Source organism: Bradysia coprophila, unplaced genomic scaffold (assembly GCF_014529535.1).
Source record: "Bradysia coprophila strain Holo2 unplaced genomic scaffold, BU_Bcop_v1 contig_235, whole genome shotgun sequence".
Classification (NCBI taxonomy): Eukaryota; Metazoa; Arthropoda; class Insecta; order Diptera; family Sciaridae; genus Bradysia; species Bradysia coprophila.
Window position 1 is genome coordinate 3024251 of NW_023503496.1, and position 22020 is coordinate 3046270.

General features: G+C 38.5%; 3 protein-coding genes and 1 long non-coding RNA gene across 7 annotated transcripts in view; 3 read left to right on the forward strand and 1 right to left on the reverse strand.

Moving 5' to 3' along the window:
- Nucleotides 1-901: 901 nt before the first annotated feature.
- LOC119077471 lies at nucleotides 902-2647 on the forward strand. 4 transcript variants are annotated; one of them, XR_005087805.1, is made up of 3 exons: nucleotides 902-926; nucleotides 1720-1805; nucleotides 2301-2647. It is a non-coding gene; the product is annotated as an uncharacterized LOC119077471 (long non-coding RNA). The 4 variants fall into 4 exon arrangements; XR_005087808.1 differs by lacking the exon at nucleotides 902-926 and adding an exon at nucleotides 983-1006; XR_005087806.1 differs by lacking the exon at nucleotides 902-926 and adding an exon at nucleotides 1010-1047.
- A 1008-nt stretch (nucleotides 2648-3655) lies between these two features.
- On the forward strand, nucleotides 3656-6226 carry LOC119077468 (fruiting body protein SC1-like). Its single transcript, XM_037184679.1, has 3 exons — nucleotides 3656-3673; nucleotides 4959-5044; nucleotides 5927-6226. The coding sequence occupies exons 2-3, from the start codon at nucleotides 4966-4968 to the stop codon at nucleotides 6205-6207; spliced, it is 360 nt and encodes a 119-aa protein (XP_037040574.1). The 5' UTR covers nucleotides 3656-3673; nucleotides 4959-4965; the 3' UTR covers nucleotides 6208-6226.
- A 1653-nt stretch (nucleotides 6227-7879) lies between these two features.
- Nucleotides 7880-13688, forward strand: LOC119077467. The gene is made up of 11 exons (XM_037184678.1): nucleotides 7880-8101; nucleotides 11582-11681; nucleotides 11745-11792; nucleotides 11857-11932; nucleotides 11988-12226; nucleotides 12285-12392; nucleotides 12572-12642; nucleotides 12708-12838; nucleotides 13000-13166; nucleotides 13221-13455; nucleotides 13520-13688. The coding sequence occupies exons 1-11, from the start codon at nucleotides 8028-8030 to the stop codon at nucleotides 13615-13617; spliced, it is 1347 nt and encodes a 448-aa protein (XP_037040573.1). The 5' UTR covers nucleotides 7880-8027; the 3' UTR covers nucleotides 13618-13688.
- Nucleotides 13689-15561: 1873 nt separating this feature from the next.
- LOC119077466 (activated Cdc42 kinase-like) overlaps nucleotides 15562-22020 on the reverse strand; it is a 30666-nt gene continuing 24207 nt past the window's right edge. The window contains exons 11-12 of the mRNA XM_037184677.1: nucleotides 16941-18332; nucleotides 15562-15976 (exon numbers count right to left, since the gene is read on the reverse strand). Of these exons, the coding sequence (XP_037040572.1) occupies nucleotides 15791-15976; nucleotides 16941-18332 (1578 nt within the window). The 3' untranslated portion in view covers nucleotides 15562-15790. The remainder of the gene's footprint in view (nucleotides 15977-16940; nucleotides 18333-22020) is intronic.

A 22020-nucleotide genomic window follows, 5' to 3' on the forward strand; every position in this document is an offset into this window, starting at 1 on the left:
ACAGCACTGTATCGCGATGATGATTGTTTTTTTAGTACTTTTAAAGAACGGTAGCGGATTGGTAGTATCACCCTAAGAGTAGTTACAGTTAGAGACGAAATTTCGAAGAAAAGCATGTAATCCCAACATGAAATGTTTGGTAGTTTGTGTTTGCCAAAGGCGTCAACGCGTAAAATCATACGAAATGTTCATACTGATGTTGGGAACACATTTTATCGCACAAAATACCAGTCTAAGTATATTTCGTCTAAGGTTTTACCTTTGATTGAGGATAACTTCTTTGGTCTTGAAAAACGTCATAATTTGGCTGTTAAATCGATAAATACTTCCTAGTACATGACAGTCACAATTTATTATGTGCTAAATTCGTGCAAAATTAATCGAAAATCGTTTACACCATAAATGTCGGATGTCCTACAAGGTGGAAAAACACTGACGAATTTTGAGTTTGATTAGGCCGAAAACACACGAGCAACTTTCACTTTGGTGGGATCGATAATTATGCAGCTGTTTCCATTGTTTGGCTTGTGGTGAATATATGATTTCAATGGAAAACGCTAGCCTTACAACATAGCAAAATTTGACAGTAGAAACAGAAGAAAAACTTTTAATTGGGTCTCTTAAACGTCGGTCGCTATTGTTTAGCTAAAATTGTTCGTTGCTAAATGCAGCAAAATTTTCGGTTTTTGGCAATTCAAAATTGACAGTGTGCTTCTAGCATTAGATTCATAATGTCTGATGGTTCACGATATTGTAACTCTCCTCACTTAACACGATCTTCGTGTACTCGATCGAGTCATAAAAGTGTCTTCCGCCGTGTACTCCGAAGTCATAAAATCATTTTCTGATGAGGAAAGATTTACTATAAATTAGTGCTTGAACTGCTAAAGTGTCAGAGAAGTTTTTAACCAGTACGACAATAATCGGTAAGAGAGAAAAGATCTTTGAAACTGGCTGTCTGGAGTGAAGTTGTCGTTTAGCTTCGTAAATACTGAATATAATTCAGGTATTCGGTTTAGCACATAAATTACGGGACCTTACTTTCGGGTGAATTCGAGTGCAGCGCAATATTCTCTTCAATGGTAACTATTTTGTTTAAGGTAGTGGTGATATGCTGGTTGTGTTTTGGAAAATTATTGAGGGAAATCTATGGGAGCCCTAAACGCTGCACCGTAATTCACCTGGAAGTAGAAGCCATGAAAACATTGCTTTCGCTGATTTGCATGGAATTTTGTTTAAATTCTAATGCAGTAGGGGTAAACCATTATGGACTTTTGACATAAAGTAAATGGAAGAAATGTCAAAATTTCACCTTTTATACACCACAAGCCAGGATACTAACAATTTCGTTATTTAGCTAGTTAAGCGCGTTCTAACTCTAGCTACCAAAGGCTCTCTGCCAGGCAAAAGTTGACCGATTTTTAAACGTCGGATTCGTTCCTTACATCCGCCGTTTATACAATGAAAACAATTGCAGTGAGCGTCATATGGATTTTTATTGTGCGCGAAATTTTTGAAAACGCAAATAATTTTTGTGGAAATTTTAGGGACGCGAATTAGACCTAATTCAAATGTTTCTTTTGTTATACTGTCAAACTTGGACAGAGGAACAAAAGAAAAATTTGAATTAGTTCTCATTCGTTTTGATATCTATGTGCAGCCAGATTAAAGTCATTGGAAATGTTTTCATCGCGTGACTGTCATTGCGTTTATTTTCAGAAACACCATGAACCGTAAACTTGTTGCAATTTTTTTCCTATTATGTGCCGTTCAGAGTTCACTCGGTGGGGGCGATGGTCACCATGGTAAGCATGAGAGAAGAAGAAATTTCTTGTCTAAGACTTCATTTTCGTCACGTCGAAGAAGAATATTCACTGTGTATAGGTCTGTTCCATCGTACTGTTACATCGATTTGTGACAAGTCGAAAACGAACAAGAGCATCCGCAGAGCCATAACCACAACGTTTTTCGAACATTTCGTTAAAAAAAAAATTTTGGTTATGGCTCTGTGGAGGACGTTTTGACAGCTCAAATAACCTTGGAGCCAACCTATACTGCGAGAGTGTATTGGTGTGAGGAATAACATTTTCCCATCACTAGTGATGGAAAAATCACTTTCCGCTCTATGTAGAACCAAATAGACCAATACCTGCGTGGTGTGTTCTTTCCTTGTACTGCGCATGCTGTATACGTAGACACCTTGTGTGGATTGGTTGAAACATACTATTTCTATACGTAATCATCGTAATCATGTATACAAAGACCAATGCCACCTACAACTTTCAATTGTCCTTTCACAGGAGACTACATGAAATGTAGCGGTGGGACTGTACAATGCTGTAATGGCCTGAAGAAAAAGAATATCGTTCAAGTACTGCTACAAGCGTTAGGCCTTGTAAACGCAGGCCTATTCGATATCGTTGGTGATGTTGATGTAACTTGCACCCCGGTCGCAGTGGGAGTACAGGGAGGCGCTGTTAGCGGTCAAAGTTGTACCGGTCAAACTCTGTGCTGCTCGGATAATAAAGTGAATGGATTTATTGCGACTGGCTGTCTTCCTTTTAATGTAAATGCAGGCTAAATGCGGTCAGAATGCTAATTTTGCCTAAAAAGTATAGGACGAAAATAAATGGAAATTTTGATGGTTGAAATTGCGGTTTTTGTTTGCACATTACTGAGTGTCAATTGACAGGGTTTCTATATTTTCAAACTCCAGTGGCTCATCAGGCAGGTCATTACCACAGTCTGAGTCATTCTCACCTAACTTAGTCTCGGACATGCTTTTCTTTAGTAATTTCCAACTTTTCTACTAAGTCTGTGCTAACCTGCAATAGACTTATTTACGGATGTGTCTTGGACGACTGATTTAAGGCAATTTCGCCAATATTGTGTTAAATGTTGCCGTCCTAGTGTCTGTTTGATAAACATTAAGCTATTGGATCCAGAATGTTGTAATAAACAAACTGAATTTCCATTTTCTGAAGAGTTGGACTTATTAATAAGCAATTCCACAACTATACAGCAATACTCTCTCTAGCAAACAAACTACATTTATTAAGGTGGTAAAGACGTTTGTGAAACTCTGCTTTTTGTTTACGATTCGTGAGTCTGTTCACTTTAACCCTTATGAAGGAGCAGAGATTTTCAAGCCTTTTTTACACTCTAATTCGAGTTTTTAAGAAAGTTTCTTTTCTAGAGAGAGTATTGTATATTGAATACACTCAATTTGTCTTTTGGCTGCCTCTCACAATTGAAGGTATAACAAAAGAAAAATTTGGATTAGGTCTCTCAAACGTGGCTGTTGTGTAGCTGGAATTGTTCGGCTGAAATGCTAAACGAAGCATAATTGTCGGTTTTAACAATTCAAGTTGACAGGCATTAGATTCATAAAGTCTGATGGTTCACGATATATTCATTCGCCTCACTTAACACGATCTTCGTGCAGAGCTTATTTCAGAGAATTTTTATTCTGAAAAATTTTGAAATATCCGGAATTTTATTCAGAATTTCAGAAATAAGCCCTGTCTTCGTGTACTCGACAGTCATAAAAGTGTCTCATGTCATGTACGTTTTAGTCATAAAATTATTTTCTGATGAGCAAAGATTTACTATAAAATGGTTGCGTGACCTGCTGAAGAGTCAGATAAGCTTTTATCCAGTACGCTAATAATCGGTAAGAAAAAGTCTTTGAAACTTGCTGTCTGGAGTGAAACTGTCGTTCGGTTTCGCAAATAAATTACAGTACCTCATTTTCGGGTCAATTCAAGTGCTGCGCAATATTACCTTCAGTGGTTACGATTCATTGAGGTGGCCTCACAGTCGTCCGTTTTCCAGGCGTTTACTTGACAGTTTGAATCAAAACAATGCAAATGTCATCTAAACAATAGAAACGTCACGTAAACGGAGGCAAAACGAACGACTTTGGATTCAGATTTAAGTTGAATTCACAGTCGTTCGCTTTGCTTCTGTCTACTAGACGCTTCTATTGTTAACCTGGTTTTTGCATGGTTTTAATTCCAACTGTCAAGCAAACGCCTGGAAGACGGAGGCGCAAAACGGCTGGAAAACGGACGACTGTGAAGTCAACTTTAGGATGAGTCGGAGTCAAGGTTATATATGAGTAAGTTATGCCGATCGCTGGGGCCGTTATCGCAAAAGTCCACTGAAGGTTGCTGTAATTTTCATACAAAATTGCAGCGTAATTTCAGTTCAGTTGAAATGTTGTATTGAAATGCAGTTAGAGGTACCGACACGTTTTTTTTCGATACGGCCTCAGTGAAGAAATGGCGATCGGTGTAACCTCCTCATACATAACCTTGGTCGTGGTGATATACAGGTTGGATGTTGGCAAATTATTCAATAAAGTCTCTAGAAGTCCTAAGCGCTGCACTTCAATTCACCTTAAAGGAGAATCCAGTTTGCTTTTACTGATTTACTGAACAGAACGGAGTAGTTCCCCACCTATAAGACTAGCCGTAGCTTATGACATTTAGAACAAAAGAAACTCGAGGCCAGTAATAATTTCATTATTTGTCTGGTTAAGAGGCACCGGTACTTTGCTGAAAAGCATACATTTCGGCGTTTTTCAAATATTGGACTTTAGTTTATTTTTGATATCTTTCCACCAAAAACCCTTTTTAAAAATGTACGCTGGTCAAACGACTACAACCAATTTGGTTGAACCAAAACTAATTTTTATTTGAAGCTAACACATTCATGGTCGTTTTATTGCGGTTGTACATTTTTGTACAAAAGATGTCATCAATAATGAAATGCGAGGCACAATTTTAGCCAAGCACCGATGCCTCCTAAACTAATTTTTCTTTGGTTATACTGTCCAGCTTGGACAGAGGGACAAAAGAAAAATTTAAATTAGGACTCATTCGCATTTTTTTTGTAATGTGTGGCTACAGTAAGTCCTGGCAATTCAGATTGACTGTAATTGTGTTTGTTTACAGAAACGCCATGAACCGCAGACTTTTTGCAGCTTTTTTCCTGTTATGTGCCGTTCAGAGTTCGCTCGGTGGGGGCGATGGTCACGATGGTAAGTAGTTATAAAAGTAGAAATCGCTTTGATAATCCATCTAAGCAATACTTAATTTTGACAAGTCGAAGAAGAATATAAGGGCTAGGGCATGGATCTTGTTGACGCTTTCACCAATTGTCAGCCGATTTTCATGAGCTGAATATGGCTTTCAGGGTAACTCTAGCTACACATAGCGACGCGAAAAAGATCTAATTCAATTTTTTCTTTTGTTGTACTGTCAAACTTGACAGAAGAATAAAATGAACATTTGGATTAGGTCTACTTCGCGTCGCTATATGTAGCTGCAGTAACACTTCACGAAATAACCATATTCAGCTATGAGAACAAGGATGACGCTTTTGTAGTTTTCAGGTTAAACTAGTATCGTCGTCCCGTGTCCTATCATGTACGTACACAGACCGATACCATCTACAAAGGTCTAACTACACTACACAACCTTTTAATTTAATTTTATCGCATATAGTGCATGTGTATTGACGCTATATACACGACGTACATGAGAGTAAACAAAGCTAAAGTACAGTTTCCACTTAAAAAGAACACTCCGATTAGCCTCCATCTACATGACAGTTGTAAAATAGAACAAAAGAACTGTCACGCAAACGGAGTGGAAATTGAATTTATTTCAATTTTTTACTCCGTTTACGTGACAGTTCCTTTGTTCTATTTTACAACTGTCATGTAAACGGAGGCTAAACGGAGTGCTCTTTTTAAGTGGAAACTATACTGAAAGGTTTTGCATTGCAAAATTATATCACAAGAAATAGAGTTGGTTGCGTACTCTGCGATGAAATACCTCACTCGCGCAAGCACTCGTATGCGTACGCGGCTCTTATATACATACATTCTTATATCAGTAATGTATTGATCCTTTCACAGGAGACTACATGAAATGTAGCAGTGGGACTGTACAATGCTGTAATGGCTTGAAGAAAAAGAATATCGTTCAAGTCGTGCTGCAAGCGTTAGGCCTATTAAACGCAGCTCCATTCAATATCCTTGGTGACGTCGATGTAACTTGCACCCCGGTTGCTGTGGGAGTTCAGGGAGGCGCTGTTAGCGGTCAAAGTTGTACCGGTCAAACACTATGCTGCTCGGACAATGACATCAATGGATTTATCGCGACTGGTTGTTATCCTTACAATTTAAATGTAGGCTAAGTGCGGTCAAAATGGTAACCACGAAAAAAAAAATGCAATTTTTGATGATTGAAACTGCGGTTTTTGTTTCACAATTACTGAGTATTTTCCAACTTTACTACTGAGTCTAATAGACTCAGTCTATGCTAAATGCCGATGTCTTTTAAGTAGCTTGTTGTGCTAAGTCTAGATGTCCTTGGGTCTGTTTGATAAACAACGAGCGATTACCTTCAGAAAGAATGTGTTCGAGGCGAATGTAAAGAAAACAAAAACCAAAACTTTATCTTTTCAGTCGTCCGCTCTTTTAATAAACAAACTGAATTTCCATTGGGCCCATAAATAAGCAACACACAAACCATACTCTCATACCCATACATGGTTAAATCGCACAATGCAAGATCACGATAAGCGGTTTGCAGTGCCCTCGTCAGATTTTACTCGATCTCGGGCATTAAGTGTCCACTCCACTCAACAAAAAGTACTCCGTGAGAGAGCTGTGAGAGAGCGAGCTGTCAAATAAACAAAGAAAAAAATTTTAAAAATTCAATTTGGTCTCTCATACCGGAGTACTTTTTTGGTAAGAGGAAACTAAGCATTAAGTAGCACTTGAGTCATTAAGCCCTCGATTTACGTGACGTTTAAACAGCTGAAAAAAATTACAGCCACAAAAATAAAGAGAGCGAAAGCGAACAGTGTTCATTGTTTTTTGAAAACGGTGAGTAAACGGAGTGAAGTTTGTCTCATGTTTGAAGACATTTGACATGATAACAGATATGAAAAACCATAGCAAACAAAAAAAAACTTTCCCTCCGGCGGTTCTTCCGCCACATTTAACTCCACCATTACAGTCAAGGTTATGAGAGAACAGGTTAAGACAACTCTGAGTTGATCACGATGGTGGTGACACACAAATTGCGTCAACGGCTACGAAGTTTTAAATGAAAAGGGCAACTTAACAAAAAAAAAATCCGAATTTTCCTAAAAACATTTTCGTCTAGTTGATTTCACAAACAATCTGTACTGAGTGCGTTTATCAATTTCGGTGTCACCCGCCTTCGTGGCTGTATAGATCATTTTCACTTAACAGTAAACACACATAACCAAGAATTAAAACAAAGGAATTGAGGTTAGATTTTGGTATCGTGTCTGACAGCTCCTTTGTTTTTACTGGTAATATTGGTATCGTGTCTGACGTTTACAAGGTCATGAAAATGATCTATTAACCTCATTAACCTGCTCTTTCAGAACCGTACATCGCCGTAGAGAATGTACATACCAGGTGTGGCCAATTCTTCAAAATCTGTAGATTTCTTAAACGCACTCATTATTTTTGTCAAAATAATATGAAAATGGGTGCGTTAGAATCCGTTTTTAAAATCGTTATTTCCTCCGAGGTTACATTAGACCATACCTGGGTGGTTTATATTCATTACATCGCCGTACCTACAATCGCCACAGTACAAAATGAGTGAAAGCATAGCACTGCTCCTAGCACAAACACTAAGTTTTCCAACGCCAAACTAGATTATCGTCAAATTTAGCAAACAATGCAACGCCCATTTGGTCCCGTCAGTACTGACGGTACTGGTCATGTGTTATATATGGCGCCTCATCACTTCACCTTGACGCTACTATATTGCCGTTGATTGTATTTTACTAATATTACCTCTCAATTTGTCTCTAAACTGTCATCATTATTGAGTGTATCGTCATTCGTCTGTCGGTTCTCTCAGGAAAAACTTTGTCGCATAAATATTACGCAGCAGTTTGTGTGCCGTGGGTGAATTAAAAATTTGGATAGTGCGATTCGAATTCGGAAGACAACAATCTTATAAATCGCGATGTCGTCGTCAGTTTCGCCACCGAAAGCACCGAATGAACCCATCACTATTGCGATAGTTGGTGCTGGTGACAGGTAATTGTGTCATGTTCGATAAGCTAATCCAATCTCGATAGCGGTACTCTGTTAGTTGTAACGTTTGGAATGCAGTTATTTTGTTTAGGTGTCGTTTGCATGAACAACCATCAGTCAATTGAATCAATACGTGTTTTGTATGGAATGTGTCTACGAATCGAATTTCTATGACCTTTTCTCTACTCGTCTAATTACACTCATCAGCGTTGTGGTAGAGCGCTCAATTACTCGACCGATAACCAATAGTAGTGTGATAATCTTTATTACCGTTCGTAAAGTTGGTTATCTACCAATATCTTAACTTGGATTGTTTATTGTGTAAATACAAAACAGATTGACTGGTGCGACTATTAGTAAAACACGGTATCATCGATTAGTTGAATACTATTGTGAGTGTAGTCGAAGTCGGAGATCAAAATTTGGGTTTCAAAATTAAGGGTCATCACACAACTGTAGTGATTTTGTTAATTAAAACTTTAGTCGAGGAACGATAGAGCCAACGTACTGCAAACCAAGCAGATTTAACTGTCATTCGGCCGATTTCCAGCCATAGATCATTTTCATGACCTTGTAAACGTCAGACACGATCCCAACTGTCAGACATGTCGAAAAATATCGAATGAATTGAACGAACGATTTTCATATAAAAATCAGTAAATTGAACGCAGTTAACGTCAATTGATTGAGGTTAAGGACTACTTGACGAAAAATTAAGTGGGGTTACGTTGACAAGTACCGTGTAATGAAAATGATCTATTTTGCCTTAGTTTTTTACTGTTTACATGACAGTTGGAATTAAAAGTCATCTAAACAAAAGAAACGTACGTCACGTAAACGGAGAGCTAAGTGGGCGGCAAAACCAAGACTGTGAACTCAACGTTAATTTATATAACAAATTCTGACTCTTCTGACTACCCTGTATAGTGGGGGTGGTCGATTTTTTGGGATCGGAAATGGACCCCTCCAGAAAAAATTCTAGTGGCCCATAGGTACCAAAAAGCCACATACAAACTTTTTTCTTCATCATCTCCGGGTTGCGAAAAATCAAAATTTGAAAATTTTCGAGTAGCCGATTATTTCCCTTTCTAAAAACCACCACGACCGGGTTGTACATTTTTTTTAACCTTAAAACAGCATTTTATCTTTCTATGAGGCCCCTTCTAACATATAAAAAAGAAAAAAATTGAAGAAAGTTTGCTGGCCGAGTTTTTGTGAGTCATCAAGTTTCGCCGAAGTCAATTTTCCACAATTTTCAATATGAAAAACAAGTTTTTTTTGCCGAATTATTTATAAACTTGTCTTGCGATAGCTCATTGGTAAAGGTATTTCCATAGCGGACGCAGAAATAGAAACATTACCAGGAAAAAAATTAAATTATTTTGAGTTATACCTGTTACAAAGCCTAAAAACAGGCTAAATTTATCAGGAAGGAGAAAATTGACTTTTTAATACAGCAACAGTTGCTGTATTAAAAAGTCAATTTAAATGCGATTTTTTGACAGAAATTCATAAATTAGTAGCGAAAAAGACGTTTATAACCAAAAGAGTGTAAAAATAAGCAATTTAGAAAATCCAATTTTCTCCTTCCTGATAAATTTAGCCTGTTTTTAGGCTTTGTAACAGGTATAACTCAAAATAATTTAATTTTTTTCCTGGTAATGTTTCTATTTCTGCGTCCGCTATGGAAATACCTTTACCAATGAGCTATCGCAAGACAAGTTTATAAATAATTCGGCAAAAAAAACTTGTTTTTCATATTGAAAATTGTGGAAAATTGACTTCGGCGAAACTTGATGACTCACAAAAACTCGGCCAGCAAACTTTTTCAATTTTTTTCTTTTTTATATGTTAGAAGGGACCTCATAGAAAGATAAAATGCTGTTTTAAGATTGAAAAAAATGTACAACCTGGTCGTGGTGGTTTTTAGAAAGGGAAATAATCGGCTACTCGAAAATTTTCAAATTTTGATTTTTCGCAACCCGGAGATGATGAAGAAAAAAGTTTGTATGTGGCTTTTTGGTACCTATGGGCCACTAGAATTTTTTCTGGAGGGGTCCATTTCCGATCCCAAAAAATCGACCACCCCTACTGTATAGATCTGTTCCAATGTTATTTGAGCTGTTGCACATTATTGAACTACTTCGCGTCAAGTTGCAGCTAGTGGTGAAGTGAATTCGATTCCATACACACTTACCAGCTGCGACAACATTAGTAACAAGAAAATATGACGATGATAACATGACGAGAAATGAATTCACCTGAAAGTCGGAATCCGTAATTTCTCTGATCCGCTGAGGGTTTGCATTACCTTCAGTGTTTACATGTATCCTCGCAGAGAGCACTAATATAACTAAATATTTCACAACAATGTTACCACTACAAGACCAAAAATCCTACCTTCCCTAACGAATGCGACATCTGTATTTGCCAGAACGAGGTTGCGCAACAGTGAAATGATAGGTTGATACGCCTGTTAGAAGCGGAATATTGGAATGACAGTTGGCGTCTATGGGATAGAATGTGATAGAGTTACATACAAATTCTCTCACATTCTCTTCCATAGAAGCCAACTGTCATTCCAATGTTGGTGGAATATAGTGCATAAACTTTGGCATGGACACTGTCTGTCTCTACTTCTCTCTCTATCTACTGGATTTCTTAAGGTCGATTGGCAGTCACTCCGTTTTGCTCGCCGTTTTTAAAGTAAAAATTTAAGCTGTTCTCTCTTTCCATTCATATAGGGTTTGTATTGGCATATTTAATTTGCGATTTTCACGGTCAACATGAATGTGTTGTAGTGAGCAAAAGTTGAACATACTTATGTCCGATATACACATTTTTCAACATAGAAAGCAGTGTCACTGTGTCACCTATATTACGTCCGAATAGATATGTTGAAAACTGTCACAAGCTTAATACCCACTTCACTCCGTTTCTTCTCCATAAAAAAAAATTCTCTCTCTCTCTCTCTATCTTTGCATTGATTTAAACCAGAGAGATGGTAATATGACGACTGGGTCGTTTCGACGGATATTATATGGAAAAGGTCGATTGATTTTGAATTTGGTCGAAAGAAAATGTATTGAATTCTCTCTCAAGAAACCAGCTGTCATTCGACATATTCCCTCTTCCGTCGAAACGACGTCCCAGCCGTCATATTAGCATCTCTCTGTCTTAAACGGTGAGTAAACAGAGTAAAGTGTGGATTCGGATTTTTGATTCGAACATGCCAAAATTTTTGTTCCGTTTACTGAACAACTCTCTCTCTCAAATGAGCAAAAACGGAGGCAAAACGAAGCTACTGCGATTCGTGCCTAAAGCGTGAATCGCACTACGTTCCGATTCCTCACCGTTTACGCTACAGCAATGGAAAGAGGACAGTTTTCATTGTTATTTAGAAAACGGCGACCAAAACGGAGTGACTGCGAATCGGCCTTAAAGGCTTATATCGGTTAGCAATTTCTTTCTCTTTCTCAACAGAGGCTACATTTATGCTTCCTTTGCAAAACTGTATCCGCAATGGCTGAAAGTGGTGGCTGTGTGCGACCATCATGATTATCAATGTGAGCGTCTAGCCAAGGTAAATTGGAAGACACTTTTTCGTGTGTTCGATCTTTAACGACTTTTTAATAAATCCTCATAGGAACACACGATCCCACCCGAAAATGTATTTGTGGGAGATTGGTCATTGGTAAATTAGCAATGCCTCAGCAGTCCCGGCCATTCCCTTTGTAATACTTAAATATATTCCACAGATTGCTTCAAGACCAAAGCTGGCTGATGCAGTTGCAATTTGTACAACTGACGCAGCTCACACTGGACCAGCCGTTGGTAATGATGATCACGGTCAAATTTCCCATTTTCGTCTAACTTTTTGTTTGTAAAGCGTTTGCCGATCTCAAGTATCACATTCTGCTCGAAAAACCCATGTCGGTAACAGTCGATGAGTGTGCACTCATCTACAAAGCAATTGTCCGGAACAAAGTCCTTTTAGCTGTCGGTCATGTGTTACGGTATACCAGGTACACCAAGTCCATGAAACGGGTTCTCGATTCAAAGGTCTTGGGTGACATCGTTAACATTCAGCATTTGGAACCAGTTGGATTTTGGCATTTTGCCCATTCGGTATGCGGCATTTCGTGCGTGCATCGTCATGAACTGATCGGCATTGTTTCGTTTTCAGTTCGTTCGGGGCAATTGGCACAATGAATCGGAGTCTACATTTTCGCTGTTAGCCAAGTGTTGCCATGATATTGATCTGCTCGCTTACATGGTGAACGAGAAGTGTAAGGTGAGTTTGTCTAAGTTTCACGATGGTGAAGTTGGCGTGCAGAAAGTTCGTTTTGAATTCACCGCAAAGCTTTGCGTCTATACACGATAAAATGGCAATCTGTTCGACATTCGATATTTACGTACTTTCAATGCTTTCATAGTGGTCGGCTAGCCCTTAACAATTTCTATTTTCATTAGAAAATTTCTTCGTTCGGAAGCTTGTCGCACTTCAAAAAAGAGAAAAAGCCAAAAGAAGCCGGAAATGCTATGTGAGTGACTCAACCCACGTTCGAAAGTTGTCTGTTGAAAATTTTCGGAATTTCAAAATTTTCAGAAACTGCCTTGACTGTCCATTTGAGCCCTCATGCCCGTATTCAGCTAAAAAGATTTACATCGACGAATTCTTTACGAAACAAAACGAGAAAGGGTGGCCAGTGAATGTTGTCCAGCCGAATGGTGACATAGGTATGAGGGGGAGATAATAGCAGAAAAGTTGATTCTACGCAGAGAAATGATAATAGATGGCGTTGCTTCTGTCCCACAGGCCGTAGGTGCAGCACAGCGACATCTGTTATCATTTCTCTATTCTAACGACATCTGTGATTATTCACCGCGCACTCTCTCAGATATCGAAAATTTGACCGATGCATTGCGCAAGGGAAATTATGGTCGATGTGTCTACGAAATGGATAACGATGTTTGCGATCAGCAAGTTGTAAACATGGAATTCGAGAACGGCACGACAGTTTCCATGTGCATGGTAGCATTTACTGAAGCGTCTTGTCAGAGAAAGGTATGGAATTGCCATTTCTCTGCGTACAAAATTTTCAAAAATCTTTTCGTTCAGACCCGTATCTTTGGCACAAGAGGTGAATTGGAAGGCGACGGTTCGGACGAAATCAAATTGTTCGATTTTGTAACCAGACAGACAACCGTAATCAATCCCAGCAAGGAGTCCAGTTCGAATGATTTAGCGAAAAGTGGACATGGTGGCGGCGACTTTGAACTGATGCAGTCATTTGTATATGCATGCAGCACCGGTGACGATCGCTATATCATTTCCGGACCAAGGGAAACATTCGGTAATTTTCGGAGTAACTTTAAATGGTGCGTCGGCTATGACTGTCGGATTTTCTTTGTTGATAGACTCGCATCTGTATGTTTTTGCGGCGGAGCATGCTAGACGAACTGGAAGTGTTGTTGACATCGACGAGTACAGGAGACAGGTTCTATTGGAACAATAAATAAGGCCGCACGTTGCATATGGAATGTAGGGATTGTTTACGATTGTTTCAATAAAAAATTGGCTTTGGCATTGCAACATTTTTGACTTACTTTTCCATACGCAAACGTTTCAACTCATTTCCTAAACTTCACACAGTCCACATTCCTTCTGCGTCACCTCCACATATATATCTCCGAAAAGTTATCTTTGTCCGGGAACCCACGTTTTGAACAAATTAAGAACGCAGCCTAAAAAAGGGTGGATATTTTTAGGCCTCGTCTTAGCCATATAGTCACGGGTCTGAATAGTCCTTCTATTTTTATGCTTGGGATATGTCTAAAGGTCGAAAAAGGGTGTTTTTGTTAGTGTAATTAGGTTAGGCCTTGACAACCTAGCTTTACAATCGAGAGATTGCGCAAATGACGCATAAATTAAGACAACTTATAAATCCGAATTAATAATAAGCTGTAAGTCAACCACCTATAAAGTGAGAGTTACATGTTCATAAGTGTATAGGTTAACAGTATGAAAGTCGAAAGTTATAGAGATGGGAAGATGGTGGATCGTATAGAACAATTGATCTTTAGGAACCAACCTACGGTGAAATCAATAATCCCAAAAATTTAGAAGACGACCCACAAAAACATGTAAAATCCAACAAAATCTTGAAGTTCTTGGGCTGAAAAGAGCTGGAAATGGTCAACGAGAGAAAATATTTCGCTCATTTACTCACTTTGCTCACTCTTTTAACCTTAGGAATAAACTTGCTGAAGAAACTTTTTTCATAGATCTTCATCCTGAAGAGCTACAACTGACGACAGAGTCAGTACCATCATTTGTCGATGGTATCTCCCGGATTTTTTATATGAAATGTGTTTCTGAGGTCGAGTTAAGAAGTATGATGTAAAATTTGTTCCTCCTCTATCGCTTCTAAGTTAGAAGTTCTAACCCTTCGCTGCCCTAGAACTTCAAAATTTTTATAAAATTTGTGTGGGTTGTCTTCTAAATTTTTGGGATTATTGATGTCACTGTAGGTTGGTTCCTAAAGATCAATTAATATATTACTTACTTTTTGACTTAAAGAGTTATAAGTTTTACATTTTAGGTGATTGCCTCATAACTTATGACTTAAAACTGATTTACTCATAAGTTCGGATTTATAAGTTGACTTATAATGTATACGTCATTTGCGCAATCTCGCTAAATACCCTACAAGCCATGGTACGGATAAATTATTTTGCAACTGAGAAATTGCGAAAGTAGAAGATTCGGTGCGCAGGGCGATGTTATGTGCAAAGATGACCCTTTTAGTGCAGCTATAATACATTGTTTGTCCTACGAACTTCACTGGAACCAGCTTTACCGATTTCATTCTCGAATTGGCGCGATAATAGCGTCGGATGGTGGTAATAAGACTTTCTGATAAAATAGAACGTATTGGAGCCTCGTTTGTAAGAGACTGGCCATAAGTGACGTCCACTTTCTTCCAGTGCTGCCAGCACATTTAAATCACCAATAATTCGATAAAAATGCATTTTATAAAGCCATTCTATTTGGGGTCTATTTGGGTGGTAGAACACATAGTTGACTTTGTAGAATGCATATTTATCGCGTTATTGGTGATTTAAATATGGTGGCAGCACTGAAAAAAGTGAACGTCATTTATGGACTGTTCCTAAATCTAGGCGATTGCCGTTGATAATGACTGCGAAACATTGTAGAAATATTTGGTAAATACTCAGTACTGAGCAATTCCGACTAAGCTTCTTTTAAAATCGAAAATTGTGTTTTCTTAAGGTGAACAGACTGTAATTCGATCTTTTTTATAATTTAAGTTTTTATTGACGTTGCATCGAATATAAAAATTGCTTAAACACTAAAGTGGAAATCTAGAAACAGTTACAACTATAGGCTATAGTCTATAGCTGTATAGCTTTTAATACCTAGTTCTTGGCAGCTGCGTTATTTTAAATTCCTAGTGCAGTCCCAGAAAAATGAGAAGTCACCTGTTGAACGTTTACAATCCAACTTGTTCCACATTCGATATTCACGTTATCATACACAAATATATGCTTAATAATGTGGATATCGCAATTATCGCATGTGGAACAAATTGGATTATAAACGTTGAACGGGTGACTTTTCATTTTTCTAGGACTGAATGATCCAGCTGCTCTGATACTTTTTCTTTTTTACAATCCTTTAAGTTTCAATGAGGTCATTTGCAGATCCCAATCGTGTTGTTGTAGAGCTTCGACACATCGTTCCATTGTCAAATTGAAATCGGCTAATGTTTTCTGTAACATCATTATCTTGATGGCTTTGTGAACATCCCAGTCGATAAAGTTTAAGGCAATAATGAACTGATCAGCTGATGCCTGTGGATATCACAAGAGCAGTGATGAGAGAATAAAAGAGTTACAGTACAAGTGAATGGCAGTTAATCGAAATAGTAATAATTTAATGGCTTCACTCAGGACTGCTATAGGGCCTGTTGTAAGGAAAAATTCTTACAAATTTCTAAATTTTTGGAGAGGCGATATTATCGTTTTCTGAACGATATTATCGTTTTCTGAACGATATTATCGTTCAAAAATGATATGACAGTTTTTTGGACGGATCGGTAGCGGAGTCCGTAGCGCTCGACCTTTCTGTAAGTAAAGAGCAAACTGCCAATTGTGTGTCGCTAGTTTTTAACATGATTTTCTACATGAAGTCAACTATTTGCTCGTGGAGCCGAAAGCGACACATCCGGCGATATCCTTCATTTTAGAGGTTGCACACGTCACACTTTTCTCTTAATAGGTTTTTGTTGGGATATCACTCGTTGTGGAAGTTGTAGGTCGAAAATCAAAAATTTAACGAAATTCGAAAATTTGACGAAAATTGAAATTTAACGAAAATCGAAAATTTAACAGAAACCCAAGGTGCTGGGCTAACCGCCTTCCCAACCAATCCAAGCATAGGTATTGGAAGCCATAAATATTTTTTGAAAATTCTTCGAAGCTTGTGTGGCTAGCGAGAGGTTATCGAAAACCGAAAACATGCAGTTTACTTATGAAAAGTTCTCCAGCAACGCGAAACGTACAAGGTCGTGTGAGGTGTCATTAGAACGGTATTTGCATGTACTTTCGGGGAAAAGCGGGTGTTATTAGGTTTAAAATTCATTCACATCACACTGAGATATGTGCAGATGAAAAACCGTATGGGTAAAAGTTGTTGATTATTTCGGCGAACTTCTGACGGTTCCTGTGCATCCGAAAAACAAAAACAAAAAAAACAAAGGACCGTTTCCCCTAACTGATACTGGTCAGCTAGCCTTCTAAAACATTACACACTTACCACCGCTCCCAAAACCTTCGTCATGATACGGACTTCGTCTGATTCCAAACCTCGTTCACGGCCTTTCGGTTTTTTATCCGACAATTCCAGTAAGTCTTCACAGCTGACTGCATTCGTATCGTTTAAATTTCTTTCCGAAAGACTTTCATCAGCTCGCCATTCTTTCGCCGAATCGACGGTATCAATTCCTTTACTGCCGCTACGAACAGCCACATCGACATCGTCGTCAACATTGATCGTCGCCTCCACCTGATCCTTTATCTTATTGAATAGAGCATTGTCTGCCAGTTCATTCTTCGGTTGGTCGTTTTTCGGATGCTTCCGCAAGAATTCAAACTTCTTTCGGTCCAAATTTCTCCCCTCAACCGAGCCATCATCAACATGATCCTTTTGGATGTCAAAGACAAATCCATTTACCACTTCCGGTGATGACATCTCATCAATTTTGTTCACATCACTCTCAAGTATTGATTCAAAATCTAATGACGCTGAATCGGTACAGTCAACCTCACAGCTCAACGTGGTAATGTTTGCATAGGATCGGCTGTAGTCGGTGCACTTCTTAGTATAGTAATACTTATCATTGGTTCCATCCAGATCTTCCTGGTTCACGTAGGAATGGTCGAATCCTCTTAATTTTGACACCTCTGCGTGCTTTGTTGAGTTAGTGTTGTAATTCGAATTGGATGACAACGGAAATGGCGGGGTGTTTTCCTCAACTGGCGTTTTCACTTTATTTAGCTGACGCTGTAAAACTGTTCCATGTATGATCAATGGATGCTTTCGCACGTGACGCTTTACATTCGTTTGTAGAATTTTGCTTCGATCTTTTGGTGGTGGTAGCGGTGTTGGATTGAAATTTTCTATTTCTTTGGTGGCAATTTGCTTCTGAACGCTACTTCGGTGAAGGTTGATGTCTTTCTCGGAAAACGAATACTCTGGTTGAGTGAGGTAACTGGGACTTTCACACATGGCATCATTGTTAATCGAATCTCTGTTCGCCGCGTCATCGTTCGTTGAATTGACTTTGGTACGCGGTCGAATTATCGGATAGTTTTTGTCTCGCAAAATTCGCAACGGATTCGAATCCACGTCTGGACTTCGTTTATCGCCACCGGTTGAGTTTCTCCATGGTAGAGTTGTAGGCCTCGGTGCCGGATGCGTTGGAACGCTAAATTCAGTCGCCTGCTTCAATTCCACTGAGTGTCGATGCTTAAACGTGGGATTTTGCGTTGGTAAGGTTGTTGAAGACAGTTTAACATCTACCACGTCGTGAAAATGATCCAGGCTGTCCAATTTGTTCTTGTCATAATCGTAACGGCCCATTGTTTGCGACGATGTTTTCTCCACCAATCGATTGTAAGCGTCTCGGCTCTCCTCGGATATGGAACTCTGTAAATTGTGGGTGTGGGACCAATGGGAGGAATAAAATGAAGGAATGCGCATTTTTTATGGCGAATTAGGAAAGAGAAAACAAAAGGAGAAAAATAAATTTAATTAAATTAAAAAAAAATGAACACAAAACAAAGAAAAAATCGGTTAGTCAGAAAGAATAAAGAAAGAATTGCAGAATTAAGTTAAGTTTTATGCGGTGACACCTTATTGACATCTAGTGACATCAGTTGGAATTTACGGTGTTTGCATGTACGAAGATATTCTCAATAGGAGATTATTGACGATCGAAAAGGTTCGATACATATTCCCTTAAAGTGTAGTTTCCCCTTAAAAAGAGCACTGAGGGATTCTTTTGAAAATCCACCTCTCAAAATCGGACCCATTTCGTCTGGGATTGATATACACATGGTTTGAAAGGTCTTTGCCAGTAGACCTTAAAACAGGCCTCACACAGTCTCGAGCCTCACCTGGTTGTTGGTGGAAGATCTCCGAAGTTGGAAAAATAGTGTTTTTTATCCGAATTTTTTGGCCGTTATAAACGATCGTCCCGGGCGAGAGTGGGCTCGTTGGAAAGCTGAGTTCAAATAGTTTCGGGTCATGCCTAGTTTAATTTAATTCATTGATATATGTTTGCAAAAATTTGCAAGAAAAATTTTCAAAATCTGTGTGCACTTTATACAGGTCGGGGCTGGTACTGATGACGCTTAATGTAAACCTAACATGCTAGTTGTAACATACATTGTCTAAGCTTTCCGTTGATAGCTCATTTGTAGTGCAGGTGATTGCTGACATAACAGAACGTTATGTTAGTACAACAGCTACTCGTAAAACTCGCCAGCAATCACCAGCACTGCAAATGAGGTATCAATGAAAAGCTTAGACAATGTATGTTACGACTAGCATCTTAGGTTCACATTAAGCGTCATCAGTATCAGCCCAGACCTGCCTAAAGTTCACACAGATTTAAAAAAAAATCTTGCATTTTTTGCAAACATATATCAATGAATCTAATCAAACTAGGCATGACCCGAAAGTACTTGAGCTAAGCTTTCCAACGAGCCCACTCTCACCCGGAACGATCATTTATAACGGCCTAAAATTTCGGATAAAAAACACTATTTTTCCAACTTCGGAAATCTTCCACCAGCAACCAGGTGTGGCTCGAGACTGTGTGAGGCCTGTTTTGAGGTCTACTGGCAAAGACCTTTCAAACCATGTATATATCCATCCCAGACGAAATGGATCCGATTTTGAAAGGTGGATTTTAAAAATAATCCCTCACTCCGCTTAGCCTCCGTCTACATGACAGTTGTAAAATAGAACAAAGGAACTGTCACGTAAACGGAGAAAAAAATTGAAATAAATTCAATTTCCACTCCATTTGCGTGACAGTTCTTTTGTTCTATTTTACAACTGTCATGTAAACGGAGGCTAAACGGAGTTGATTGCAGTTTTTGTGAGGCTTCTTCAAATGACGGGCTCATTGGTAATTTTCAAAATATAAAGATGTCGGTGCAACATGTTCTAAAACGACTATGCGACATGTAGTTTTCAAAAATGTCGTGATTTAGAACAAAATGAAGACATGACTTTTCTACACGATTCGCCGATAAGACGATAATGTCGCGCAGAAGACGATAATGTCGCCCAGAAGACTATAATGCCAGACAAAAGACGATAATGTCACACAAAAGACGATAATGTCACACAAAACACGATACTATCACAAAGAAGGCGATAATGTCGCCCAGCAGACGATACTATCACAGAGAAGTCGATAATATCGTCCAGAAGACGATAATATCGCTCAGCAGACGATAATATAGCACTAAAGATAATAATATTGTCCTGAAATTATCAACCAAAAGTATAATATCACCTTGGCTTTTGATGTCAATAAAAAATTTTGGGCGATTTATTGTCTTGCCAATGTTATCATCCAGGACGAATAACATCAATTATCGGCCAGGACAATAATATCGGTCGGAAGCCAATAATACCCGGGTAGTATTATTGACTTTTCAAAATATGTAACAGAAAATATTTTCGAAGATGATAAGTTTCATTGTGAGTTATTCTCAGAGAAATGATAAGTTGTATGTAATTCTCTCACATTCTCTAACATAGGAGCCAACTGTCATTCACATGTACGTTCTATCTCGCCACAGGTGTATCAACTTATCATTTCTCTGGTGATTGTAGTTATCCATACATATCTCATGATTTCTCGTTTGAAAGTTTAACTGTTAATAACGAGCCGACAACATAGTCCATTGTTTTTGTTGTGCGAATAACGCCCAGGATGATATTGTATTCAAGACATTAATATCGACAGTAAGACTATATTATTGTCCTGAAGATGATATTATCGCGTTAAATCGATATTATCGTCTTCCGGTCGATATTATCGTCTTCCGGTCGATATTATCGTCTTCCGGTCGATATTATCGTCTTCCGGTCGATATTTTCGTCTTACGGTCGATATTACTACCTGGAAGACGATATTATCAACCAGAAGATGTTTAGAGGACAATATTATAGTATCGACTATCATTCGAGACGATAATGATCGTGTAGTTAAGTCCCGTCACGAACAAAATTGTCTGTATTTGTACTGGCGACATTGGCTATCTTCAAAATATTTCATATGTGTTCTAAAACGACAATGCGACACGTGCAACACCTTGTACTTCTTAGTCATGACCTTACTTTCCGCTAAGCGTCGCATCCGTCGCTGAAAACCGTCAATAGTTCTTCGTCTTTTGAGACGTGAATATTGGCGATTTGCAACGAATGACGCAACGCGTAGCGGAAATTGTTTGGAAAATACTGGCGAATAATAGACGAGCAGTTTTGACTTAACGTACTTGAACATACTTTTGTCCGATATTCAATTTTTTTTTTAACATAGAAAGTAATGTCAACTACATTACATGCCAATCGCGAATAAAGGTGTTGAGGAATTTCGCGCTGCGTCATTCACAATAACCCCCAAAGTGACATTTTCCTTTTACAAAATGTGTCATTTTGTCAATTATTGTGAATGACGCGGCGCGAAATTCCTAGTAGCCCGAATAAATAATCTGAAAATAATAGCCCACGGTTTTATTGGTAACATTTTAATGTTCATGTTGTTACAATTGGTAATTTCAGTTTCTTGCTTTAACAATTTGCATTTTAGTTTTATTTTACTTTTTACTCGAAAACGATTATTGGTTATTGTGTTATACTACATTAAGTCCGTGTTTCCGAATTAATGTTAGGACGAGTGGGGACCTGGAGCGAAGGGCGGCATTCCCACTCGTCAAAATGGAAATGACATCTTTAGATAATGTCAATTGTTGCGTTTGTATATGAAGGAAAGATATATGCAACACTTAGAAGAGAAACGTAGGCTAAAACAAACATGTGTTGGTAACACTGATTTTGAGCTAATTGCATGTCAAAATTGTTGCTACAGCGCAACTCCACACCATCGTCTCAGTGTTGCCAACACAGGTCCTTTGGCCTACATTTTTCTTCAACATCTCGTATGTATCGATCCTTCAAATAGAGTGATAAAAGAGAATGTCAAAAATGTTCACTCATCGAGCTCAGTAAGTTAACTGTGTTGTTACTAGTTAACTGGACTTTTACATAGAAATTTTGACGTATCGAGACCAGTTAAGTAACTAGTCATTTTTTT